At 40.2% G+C, this 13,148-nt stretch overlaps 1 protein-coding gene across 2 annotated transcripts in view; it reads left to right on the top strand.

Annotated features, from left to right (window-relative positions):
* RSU1 (Ras suppressor protein 1) overlaps nt 1–13,148 on the top strand; it is a 100,432-nt gene that overhangs the window by 3,945 nt on the left and 83,339 nt on the right. For both annotated transcript variants that reach the window (XR_016281952.1, XM_089533311.1), the window contains exons 2-3: nt 766–882; nt 11,674–11,724. Coding sequence is in view for 1 of the 2 variants with exons in the window: in XM_089533311.1 (XP_089389437.1) it covers nt 774–882; nt 11,674–11,724 (160 nt within the window). In the remaining variant the exon portion in view is untranslated. The remainder of the gene's footprint in view (nt 1–765; nt 883–11,673; nt 11,725–13,148) is intronic.

Below are 13,148 nucleotides of genomic sequence, written 5' to 3'. Positions count from 1 at the left end.
AGTAGAATTGGGGCCCCAAACAAATTCTACCAAGACTTATCCTTTCAGCCAGGAATCAAATCATATCCCTATCACTGGACTATATAGAGGGCCCAGGTAGGGTTGCACTACTGCCAGGCCAAGGGAATTGGACGGTGGATTCCCAAAGTTTATATAGTGCAGAAGCAAACAAAGAAAATCAAAATGTCCCCTGTTACAGCAATGAGAACTATGTAAGCAGGTTAGCAACAGAGAAAAAAAATCATTGCCCTAGTGTGTTCTCAGCCTTCATATCTTCATATCAAAAGTATTAAACAAGGTCACTAATAAAATGAACCCTTTTATGCTACTGGGCAGCTGTTAACATTTGGCCAACAAGGACTCCAAAACCCATCTGCCTGGCAGGAGAGGACCAGCTCACTATATCAAATTAGTAGTCATTTTTATGGGATAGCCCATTGCAATAACTTTTAAATAAGCTCCAAGTTGGGAGACACAAATTCACAATAAGATAGTCTGTTCCCCCCACAAACTGAAGAATCACAACTTGATGATATTTTTTTCCATAAAGGAATCTGTGTTTTTTCATGAGTTTGTGACTTCTCTGTCACATTGCCCATGTGATCAGATCACTGAAATGAACAAGATTCTCCCACACACCCCTGACTATCTTTGGATCTGACTCATCTGGTATAATGAAAGATGCTTCCTGCTATCTATTGTGTATCTCTTTTCTTGATCTGCCACTATTTTATGTTTTACAGTGTGCTTGTGTTCTTGTTGCAGTTTAAACCATGTCCAAGTCTTTGAAAAAAATTGTGGAGGAGAGTAGGGAGAAGAACATCTTGGAGGTAGACATGTGTGATCGAGGCATCTCTAACATGCTAGATATACCTGGTTTGTGTAAGTATTACTTTGCTCAGGCATAATGCTTAAATGCTTTCTCATTTCTGCAACAGTAATCTTGCTTCTGCAGAGAACTGTTAGTTAAAGGGAACTAGTAATTCTCTTTCAAGGCAAGTACAATTAAAACTGGTAATTAAAGTTCCAGATAATCCTTCATTCATGTTTGAAGTATGCGAGGATGAGAATTTTTGAAGTAAATCCTTCTCCCCCCCCCCCCCTTCTGTAGTTTACTTTTCTTTCAGGGCACACAGGTGATGGATGGGTTCATAATGGCTAAAAGTATGAGCTGGAAAGTCCTGGATTAAATTTCTCCAAGCCTTTTTCCACCCTAGGTCCTGTTTGCAATATGGGAATAGTAATAATGATGTTAATAGTAAGCTGTCATGCTATGGAGGTGCAGTGGATTTGCAGGAATTGCTGAGACAAGGCAACCAGTGTCTAGTGCTCTGGATGACTATCTCCAGGATAAGAGTGAAAGTGCTTTTGAACATTAGTTGATGCCTGTGAAATAATTAGGTGGGATCTAGGGCTTCAGCCTGCCCACTGGGAGTATTATCAAAGACTTCTAGTGAGATTGTTCCTGGTGTGAGAAAGTGGGAGGGGGGAGGAGGCGATTCTTACCAGAATGGAAGAGGGCAAATGTTGTGCCCATCTTCAAAAAGGGGGGAAAAGAGGACCCAAACAATTACCAGTTAGTCTGATATCAATACAAGAAAAGATTCCAGAGCATATAATTCAATGGAGAGTCTGTGAGCATTTAGAAAGAAATGTCATAATTACAAAAAAGTAACATGGTTTCTCAAAAATTTGATAAAATTAGATTAAAGGAATGCTGTGGATATAACATTCAATAAGGCCTTCAACAGGGTCCCCCATGATATTCTTGCAAACAAGCTACTAAAACATGGGTTAGTCAAATGTACTGTTAGATGGATTTGTAATTGGTTGACCAGCCGAACCAAAAGGGTGCTCATAAGTGACTCCTCTTCATCCTGGAGAGAAGTGACTACTGGGGTGCCACAGAGTTCTGTCCTGGATCCAGTGCTATTCAGCATCTTATCAGTGAATTGAATTAAGGAATAGAGTGCATGCTTATGAAGTTTGCAGATAACACTCCAGAGGACAGGATTAGAAAATTAATTTCAACAGGCAGAAAAAAAATGAAATGCATAGATATAGGATGGGGGACACCTTACTTTACAAGACTACATGTGAAAGGGGTCTAGGAGTCTTAGTAGACCACAAGTTGAATATGAGTCAACAGTGTGATACAGCAACTAAAAAAAGCCAATGGGATTCTAGGCTGCATCAACAGAAGTATAGTATCTAGACTAAGGGAAGTAATAGTGCCACTCTATTCTGCCTAGAATACGGTAACCAGTTCTGGATGCCACAATTCAAAAAGTATATTGACAAGCTGAAGTGTGTCCAGAGGAGGGCAACCAAAATGGTGAAGGGTCTGGAAACCATGCCCTGTGAGGAGAGACTTAGGGAACTGGGTATGTTTAGCCTGGAGAAGAGACAGTTGAGGTGATACAATAGCCCTGTTTAAATATTTGAAGGGATGTCCTGTTGAGGATGGAGCAAGCTTGTTTTCTGCTGCTCCAGAGAATAGGATCCAAACTACATGAAAAGAGATTCCACCTAAACATTAGTTGTAACGTCCTGGTGGTAAGAGCTGTTCGATAGTAGAACACACTTCCTCAGAGTGTGGTGGAGTCTCCTCTTTTGAAGGTTTTTAAGGCTTTGATCAGGGGTGCTTTGATTGTGAGTTTTTGCATGGTAGGGTTTGGATTGGTTGGCCCTTGAGGGCTCTTCCAACTCTAATTATGTGCTAAACAAATCATCCAGTTTGATAATTATTTTTAATTTGTAATGTTTGTGAGCTGAGGAAACTTTGTATATTTTATCTGTTCCTTGCTTCTGGTGGAGTGTGGGTAGCACAGAAAGGCTGGTGGCTCCTCCACTAATGATTCTTCCAAGGGCAATAGCATGTTAATTCCTTGACACAGATAATTTCATGTTCTGAAAAACTCCACTTATGGTGCCAAAGATTATAAAGAACTGGAAAAGATCATATCAGTTGAGACCTTTCCTTAATCTTCTTTTATAACATATTCTTGGAATTAAACATAAATTAGTAATGGTTTTACTGGTAGTAAAGAAATCTGGAGCAATGAAGTCTCTCTTCTGTGGATTAGCAACCTGTCCTCTGATTCTTCAGAGACAGACAGACCCTGACTCAATGCTAATTATCTTATAATTAATTCAGATCTGCTGTAACAGGCTTTCTTTTTCATGATGTGACATTAGTTAAGTAGCAACACCTGTCTCAAGAGTTCCTTTTATCTGAAACATTAAATTATCCAATCAGAAATTATCATTTTGCTTAATAATGTCAAAGATATTTAAGTTATTTATTGGTTTATAGCTAGGCAGCTTATTAGGCAGATGCTGCACTTCGGTTCCCATTGTGGCATTTGGTTAATTAGGCAGTTGTATTGCTAATGTCTGGGCCACATGGGAAGCGAGTTAACTCTTTTTGGCTAGAAGAAAATGAACACTGATTATGAAAATGCTCCATCTATATGACAACAGAAGTCCCCCCGCTTCTTAAAATTTCCATACATCAGGAGCATTCAACCATTTACAGATTTAGTCACAAAGATTGGATGTCCTTAGCTTTCTAGTGACCTGAAGAAATCATGGAAGTCTAATATCCACTGTAGTTTTCAAGCAGATAAAAACAGCGAAACTCCCCTTTTAAAAGAGGAGAAAACCTGTTTCTCTTGCAACCCACTCCTGCCCCCCAGCCGTTCTAGCATAAGATGTCACTGGACAAATAAAAATGGCTACACTACCAAGCCATGCACAAGTAGGAACATTTTGGGGCCCTAGGATTCTGTTTTTATAAAATGTACATCCAGTCTGAAAATTTAAGAAGTGATATGAGGATCTGTGCCTCTCAGCTATGAAAAAAGATTGCAGTCCAGTACCTCTTGGTGGGGCTCATGCAGACCAACAGCTGTTGTAGGACTGCAGTTCCTAGCACCCATAACCCACTAAAGAGAAATACTGGAAGTTGCCGTTCAGTAGCATCTGTGAAGCCACATGATTTCCCTTCTTGGTGCAAGCATTTGTTTGTGTTATTGTGTGTCTTCAAATCATTTCCAACTTATGACAAATTTGTCATGGGATTTTCTGGTGCTGAGAGTGTGTGACTTGCCCAAGGTCACCCAGTGGATTTCCAAGATTGAGCTGGGAATCGAACCCAGATCTCCAGAGTTGTAGTTCAGCATTGCAACTACTACACTACCCTGACTCCACACACACATACCTGGGAATAAATTTCATTGAATTCAAGTGAGGCAGGAGTGGGCTACTGTGGCAAACCTAGGAGGCAAGTTTCTGACTTCTGGGCACGGCATGGGCTGCTGAAAATGCCAGGGGGGAAAACCCACCCAAAGTTAGATGTATTCATATATTGTAAATATTTATATCCCACCCTCTATCCAAAGATCATATAATAAAATCAAATTGACCAAATTGAAACAGCAGCAACAATAAAACACATTTTAAATAGCTAAATATGTATTTTAAACATGACAGCAACATTGGTGTCATAGGCTGCCACACAGAGAAGGCTGTCTCTTATGTCCTCCCACAACATACTGCCTTGATAGATGGGACATTAAGTAGGGCTTCTCCAGCAGACTTCAAACCTCAGGCAAGCACATGCAGGAAGAGATGTGCTTTCAAGAAGGACCATATATACTAGGCTATAAGTCAACCTCATGTATAAGTTGAGGGCAGGTTTTGGAGCCAAAATTATGTATTTTGATATGATCCGTTGATAAGTCAAGGGTAAAACTTAAGAGACATGTAACAAAGGAAAAGATGAAGGAAAGGAGAGCAGTGCCAAAGAACTTAAAAAATTCCAACAGGCACAACTATTTCTGCTCATCCTAAGGCTGGCTGGATGAGAGAGTAGCAGGGCCCACTGTATAATAGATTAATAACTTCTTTTTTCCTAATTGAAATGGTTGGAAGCAAATTCCTCGCCCCTACACAATTGTCTTTATCTCGTACAGGATCGTGCAAGGAAAGTGCTGGTTTAGCTATTTTGTTTGTTTGTCATCAGTGCAATAAAATTAAAACATAATATTAAATAATTCCTGGATTATTTATTAACAGGTTTATGAGAGCTTTTCATTCACTTTCCTACATTATTCTCCCCTCCTCCTCAAAAAACACTGGATAGCCAGTCATGGAGGAAAATATAATCTATTTACTTCAATTTCCTCTTTGGGCAGCTTGAATAACAAATATCTTATCATAGCTTCACATAGCTTAGTAACCTAAAGGGCACTTCCTGTTAATATTATTAATAGCAACAGCTTTATAGGGGCTTGAGCAAAAAATAATTATGTAGTAATATACTACTGCTTTGAGAAAAGAGAACAACATCTTATAGGCACAATTTAGCCTATTAGATAAGAAATCCAAATTCCCCAAAAATCTTGTTGGGGTGAGAATGCAGTGTATAGTAACACTGAATAAATGGATATTGAAGGAGGGAGGAATGCTTTGTGGCACCCTATTTTACTGATCATTTGCACTGTAAGTCAACCCACCATATCCATGGATTTTTTTTTTTATCCACAGATTCATCCATGCACAGCTTGAAAATATTTCCAAAATATAGAAATTCTAAAAAACGAAACCTTGATTTGCTATTTTATATAAAGGACAGCCTTTCACTAAACCATTTTATAAAATGAGACTTGAGCGTCCATGGATTTTGGTATCGACATGGGGTCCTGGAACCAGACCCCAGCGGATACCAACAGCCCAGTGTACATATATATATATATATTATGTGCATGAAACAGATGTGGGGAAGATAAAAACATTATGGTCTGAGGTCCTATGTACACTTAGATGAGTATATGTGCAAATACTGCACTGGAACTCACTTTTGAGTAAACAGGTATAGTCTGTGCTTTGAAGTAATTTCTAATTTATAGTGCCCCTAAGGCAAATCTATCACAGGGTGTTGCTGTTTCTTTAGCAAGATGTATTCAGAGGGGATTTGCCATGCCTTCCTCTGAGGCTGAGAGAGTATGACTTGCCTAAGATCACCCAGAACACTTCCATGGTCAAGCAGAGATTCGAATCCTGGTTGCCCAGAGTCCTAGTCCAACACTCAAAACAGCTGCACCACACTGTACTTGTTGTTGCTGTTATATTCTACCTTTCTCCCAAAGGTGGGAGAGGTTGCTTACAATTTTAAAATGAAGAATACTGCTAAAAACATACAAAAATGACTATTAAATGGAATTAAACTATTCACAGTATTTTAAAAATTTAAACCTATACTTAAAGTGCAGTTTTAAAAGATAAAAAAGCTATTAAAATCAGTTCAGTTTAAAACAATACAACACTCTTAGCCTGTTTTTTTTTTTTAAAGATCATTTTGTTTTATTTGGAATAAAAAGGGTTTTGCCTCCAGTGGAAGGACAGCAGGGAAGGAAGCATTCTGAACTCTCCTGAAAGGGAATTCCAGAGCCTAAGGGGCAGCCACCGAAAACACCTTATCTTGTATCCCCACTAAGGGCCTACCAGACTGGTCTGAAAGGCTGGCCTGGGGGCAGAGTTGGGGCGTAGCATCCTGACGACACATGACTGACTCCGCCCCCCAGGGTGCCCTGACACCATGCACCGCTCCAGATGGCATGTGGCATTACGGTGTGCCTCCGGTGCTGCGTCCAAATGACACAGTACCAAAGGGCACCATACAGCTATGGCGCCATGGCAATGGTGCCTTTTTGAGGGTGCAAAAAGCAGCCAGTTTTTGTGTCTTCAATAGGCCGGATCAGGGCCGTGGTGTGACGTTGCTGCAACCCCAATCCAGCCAGGAAAGAGGCAGTGTCCTGCCGCCCCTTAGGGGTGGTCTCTAGAGCCCCTAACCTGACTGAGAGAGGGACCTCTCCTGATAATCTTAGGCCTGAGCAGATTCATACAGGCAGATAATCGTCTACCAGGTAACCTGGCCTCAAGCCATATAGGGCTTTGTAGGTCATAATCAACACTTTGAACTGTGCTGGAAAACATACTGGCAGCCATGGAGCTGTTTTAACAGGGGAGTAGTGTGTTTCCTGTAATGTGCCTCAGTTAGCACTCTGGCTGCAACTCTTTGTACTAGCTGAAGTTTCTGAACACTCTTCAAAGCCAGTCTCCTATTGAACGCATTGCAGTAGTTAAGTGCATTGCAGTAGTCCAGTAATCCAGAATGTAATTTAGGAATGTACCACAGTGGTGAGATCCAGCATCTCAAGGAACAGGTGCAATTGGTGCATAGCCTTTAAACATCCAAAAGCACTCTTGACAACTGCAGAAAACTGGGCCTCCAGGTTGAAAGCTGACTCCAGAAGTACAGTGGGTTAATATTGATCTGTGGATGTCTATAACATGCACACTGATGTGGGTACATGCACATTGGCATTCATTAGATAATATGGGACTTCAGTTTATGTGTTTTTTCCCATCTATGGAATGACGGGGTAGAATTGAACCTCTGCAGATAGGAAGGGCCCACTATATATTCCAACGGTAAACCTGTGACTTCAAGAGAGGTGTAAACTATCTAGAACAGACTGAATCCCAATTCTGTGATCTATCTTTCAATGGACCAGGAGACCTCTGTCTTCTCTGGATTAAGTTTCAATTTGTTTGCCCTCATTATTATTATTACTATTATTATTCTATTTTCTTACTTCCTGCCTTTCTCCCAATATAGGGACTCAAGTCGACAAACAACAAGTATAAAGCAATACAATTTAAAATCAATACAACAATATGAAAATATATAAATATAAAATTTTAAAACAGTTAAACAATTTTAAGAGTTAAAACAGCTGTAAGTTAAAATTTAACACGTTTAAAAATACAAACCATTAAAATTTATATAGCAACCCAAACATTAACAACCCAGTTCTTATCAGCTTAAAAGGCCTGACTGCACAAAAACATATTTACATGGAGTCAGAAGGACAGCAGGGATGGCACCATCCTGGCCTCTCTAGGGAGGGAGTTCCAAAGCTTTGGAGCAGCCACTGAGAAGACCCTCTCTCTCATTCCCACCAACGTGCTTGAGAGGGCGGTGAGACAGAGAGAATCCAATCCATTACTGATGACCTATACCAGTTTATAACCAAGGCAGCCTCCTTGGAGTTATGTAGAAAGAAGTAATAGAGCTGGCACCACAGCCCAAACTCTTGGCGACCTTTCCTAACGATTTTTCATAAATATCTATGTCTAAATGTATATCACTGAGGACAAAACAGAACTCTGAGAGACCCCGCAGACTAATGGCTAACAGATCAAACCGTAGTCTCCCAATGCCACTTTCTGGGTTTGCCCTTCCAGGAAGAAACAGAACCACTGTAAAAAAAATTGTCTCCAGGTCCCATCTCAGCAAAGTGGTCAAGAAAGATACCATGGTTGATGGTACTGGAAGCAGTGGAGAGCTCTAGGAAAACCAACAGAGACACACTTCCCTCTCCAGTTCCTAGTGTAGGTCATACATTATGATGATCAAAGTTGTCTCTGTTCCATAACCAGACCTGAAACCAGATGGAACTGTATCTAGAATAATCTGTTTCATCCAGGAACCTCTAGAGTTGTGAAGCAATCACATTTTCTAATCCCTTTCCGAAAAAGCGATATGTTAAAAGACTGGCCTGTAGTTATCCAATAAAGAAGGATTCAGGGATGGATTCAGGCCTAACAACTTCCTCCTTTAGGCAGAGTTCCAACTTGCCTTGTAAGCAGGCATTGACTGCTTGCTTCACCCACTTTTGCCTGTTCCCTTCTGGCCAAACCAGGAAGGGCAAGGATATAGCACACATGTGGTGGCTCTCACATAACGAAGGATCATGTCCATATTCTCAAGCTGCACAAATTGAAAAATATCCAGTAACGCAGGAGGAACAAGAGCCTAGGAACCTGGAACTGTATCAACAACTATATCCATTTAATAACTTTATTACCTGGAAAATTGAAAATACTGTCATCTTCATATTATGACAAGTTGGCATAAATTTTGCTCTATTTTAAGAAATTGTAAATGTGTCAGTTTTCCATTTCCCCCTTTTTGGTTTTCATGAGTCTTACAGTGGCAGTATAAAGACTCTTCTGAAATTAAATGATAATTTAAACCTCTGAAAGCCAGGCACTACATTAAAAATGAAGCTAGGTTGCCATCTTGTGGATCTGATGACACAATCTAGCATGGCATTTTCTTGAAGCGTTTTGCTGTCAAGTAGCTTCAGTGGCATTCCCTCCCCACCTTAATTCTCAAAGCTACCTGTCACTATTCTATGTTTAGTCACAGCAATTAATCATGAAGTTAATTGTCAGTTACTAAGGGAGGAAGTTCCCCCTAGGCTATAAATTGTAACAGTGTGTGTGACTCTTCCCTGTCTTTAAAATCCATTGAGTTGCTAGGAGTGCAATGCAGTTCTTTTCTAATGCAATCTGTAGTCCAAAAAGTAATATGGTAACTCTGTTATAAGCTGCTAGGCTATAGTATTCTGTAAGAAAGAGAAGTCAAGATAACTTTGGATAGAGTCAGGACCCAATACAAAATGCAGTGCTCTAGCTCCCCCTCTTAAATTCAGGCTTACTGTAGTTACAGACTAGCATAAATACAGCTACACCCCAATGTGAAACGTTAAATCAGCATTTTCCCAAACTAATTCTCATTGTATTTCTATATTTAAAAAGTTTGCATAACGTCTGTCTCTGATATATTTTTTTTACAGAAATAAAGTATTCAGGCCAAGATCCAGCATTGTACTTCCATGTCCTGTAGTTATCTGTATACAGGCATACTTTGCTTATATATCCGGTTAAGCTCCACATTACTGCCATAAAGCATACATTGCCTTAAAATGAATCACAGTCTCTTTTTCTGTGCTTGTTAGTGCACATAAAGGCCTGAAGGTTTATAGACTGACAAAATGGCACTAATTGACTTTCTTGATTCAGCTCGTAGTCAGCTGATGTGTGCTATATTAGCAAAGTGTTGTCAAGCAAAGCGCCTTAAAACGAGGAATGCCTGTACAACATAGTTTGGGATGCCATATCCCGCCTGTAGGTGGGGCAATCCCGCTTTTGGCGGTGCTGGCCCGGTCCCGGTCCGGTTTCGCGCCAAAACTGGGACTGCCCTGCCCGCGGCCACCTCCGCCCCCACGCGCGCCTTCTTTGTGGCCGTGGGGTCCTCCAAGGCCTCACTGAGGCCTGGGAGGGCTCTCCGCAGTCGGAGCTCCGGCCGCAGAGACGCTCCCTCCCGGGCCCCAGCGAGGCCTTGGAGGCGGCTCCACGGTCAGAGCTCCGGCCGCGGAGACACACCCTCCCGGGCCCCGGCGAGGCCTTGGAGGTGGCTCCACGGTCGGAGCTCTGGCCGCAGAGATGCTCCCTCCCGGGCCCCAGCGAGGCTTTGGAGGTGGCTCCATGGTCGGAGCTCCGGCCACGGAGATGCTCCCTCCCGGGCCCCGGCGAGGCCTACATATCAAAATGTAGGACTTTAAAAAAAAAAGTCCTACATTTTGATATGTTGTCCTACATTTGTCCCAGTTTGGAGGTCTTCGCTTATGGCAACCCTAAACATAGTGGATTTAGGACTTTCTTCCAGTCTTGCTGCAGCTGTCCATAGTGCCAAATATCTATTTTGGAGGTTCCCTGTCCTCCTAAGCAGGTTTTTAAGGACCACAGGGATTGGAGAAGTAGGAGAAAGGAATGATTACTGATTCAGGATGAAGGTGTAGAATCTGATTCAAGCATAATGTTGGATTCTGGCCCCATCTGATTCTAAGCTTTCCTTAAATATCATGCTCTAATAATAATGATGTCCTTGTTGGAGCTCATCTCTTCTGTCCCACAAGGATATAAAAATGCAGCCATAGGAATATCCTAAAATTTTCCCTTAAGCAATGCAAAGGGCACTGCCCTAGCTAAAGTTAAGTCATGTGCATATTTCAGAGGATTTAACAGTTCAATCCCATAATAAAGATCAACGATGACAAGTAACAGGGAACAAGTAAAAAAAATAGTATTGTAAAGTAGACATAAATTAGTAACATCTTCAATCCACAACAATAAAAATGTGTATTTTTGGTTAAAACATGTAATGAGTAATTTTAGCAGTTTCTTTTTTTTAAATGAACATTTAAATGTTTAATTTAAAATTGCAAATTTGACATAGATTACAAAGATCCAGTCAATCCTAGTTATTTAAAAGAGTTACAGTGCAGAACTATGGGAAATCTCTGTCATAAAGAGTGGGGGGGGGGGGGGAATATGCTTCAACGGGATCCGATTCTATGAAAAGTCATATCTGTCAATGTTACCTGTGCAGGATAGGTCAGTAATTAATGAGATCCTATAGTAAAATTACACAAAATACAGGCTGTTGACCTCATGCAGCCTCTAAGCACATTTTAGGAGGTTCCAGAAGACTCCCCCCACTATATCCCAATTCTGTTACAAAAACAGTCAGTCTCCCCTCAACCAATAGGGACTGCTTAGTGCGGTATGAAGTGGTATATTAAATGAAGCTGCTATTGCTATTGCAATAGTAGTAGCTTTAAAAGTTTTAGGAAGGTAGATTGCAGTTTGTTTGCTACAATTTTCCTGATAACATTCCTGTTAAAGTGTGCAGTTCTTTCTTCCTAATGCCATTTCATAGTATTTATTCATTTGTTGTCTCCTTCTGTTCATTTCCAGTCACCCTGTCACACATTACACAGCTGGTCCTCAGCCACAACAAGCTCACAAGTAAGTATATTGATAAATATTTTTTGTAAATATAAATGAATTGCCCTGCTGATTCTCTGATTGCAGTGTTAATAATTGCTATGCATGTCTTGTGTGAAAATGGGGAGGTGCTTCTCTGTTGTGTCCTGAGGGCAAAAATAATAGCCACATTTACACAAATGATCATCGCAGCTCTGGAGGTAACAGCCAAATGACTAGTAGTATTTTTCTCACAAATGGAGGATAGTTTTTCTTCTTTGCAGTGGCTCTTTATGGTCTTGCAGGTGTGTGTGTGTATTTGTATGTATGTATTAATGCTACCTTTAAAATATTTTCATTATCATTTTAATGGGTGCAGATATACTCTACATCAGGCTAACCAGAAGAAAATTATACTGATATTTTATTTATTTATTATTTTATTTATATGGCACCGTTCTCCCCAAGTGGGACCCAAGATGACACACAGATAGAATCATCTAAAAACATGATACTTTAAAACATAATTTAAAAATTATGTTAAAACTATAGCTATAAACAGTATAAAATCATTCAAAAGCTTAAAGAACCCACAGTTCATGCCAACCAATTAGTCATTACTAGCTCTCTTGAACAAAAAAGATCTTTGCCTGCTGGGTGAAGGCTAGCCCATATGTATGAGTGAACCACACTGTAGAGGTTTTTATACAAAAGGAATAAAAACATTGATGCAATTACAGCTTCTTCTTCGTTGTTGTTCCAAGTACACTATTTTGAAATCAATAGGACTTAACTTCTAACAAACCTAGTTACAGAGAACTGGTCCTGTGTTAGCTTTGTCTCATATTGTGCTTCCAGCTGGCAGGTAATTTATTTCCTCTTACTACTCATATATGAAACTTGATTACACCTCCATCTTTATCTGTATCCCTTTTGTAATACTCAAAGTTGGGGGCACATTTGGTTCAAATAAATGTGTAGCAGTAGAAGTACCATATGTCTTTCACTGGTATCTGCTCATGAGATGGTAAATCGGCTGTCTGTTGTACAAATGCTTGTGTTTTTGGAATTTCGTTTTCGTGTTTTAGAATTTAGGTGTTATGTTTTTCATGAATGCTAATTTCTCTACCAGAAAATAACCAAGCCTTCTAGGTTATGAGTGTCAGTAGGTTAGATAAAGTAAATTATCTGCCTCCACAGTTCAGGAAACGTTACTGAAAAAGGATGCAAAGGATGCTGTACAGGTCTCTGTTCAAACAGTGTTTATTTTTCAAATTGTTATTCTGTGTCCTTCAGTCTGTATTATAACAGCTATGTAAACAAGCTGATGTCACCTGTACTATCCTGGCATATGTTCGGTTGTTTCTTTGTTTTCATTTAAGCTGACATCCTATGTACAGTAACCTAAAAGTCAGTCTGATGTTTAGTGTAACCTAACAGCAGTTGTGATGTTTTGAAGGTCTGAC

The sequence above is a fragment of the Sceloporus occidentalis genome, unplaced genomic scaffold (assembly GCF_023333645.1).
Source record: "Sceloporus occidentalis isolate IW3139 unplaced genomic scaffold, rSceOcc1.0.p SCAF_7, whole genome shotgun sequence".
Lineage (NCBI taxonomy): Eukaryota > Metazoa > Chordata > Lepidosauria > Squamata > Phrynosomatidae > Sceloporus > Sceloporus occidentalis.
Note: the sequence above shows the minus strand (reverse complement) of the source record. Positions and strands in the feature narration are given on the sequence as shown.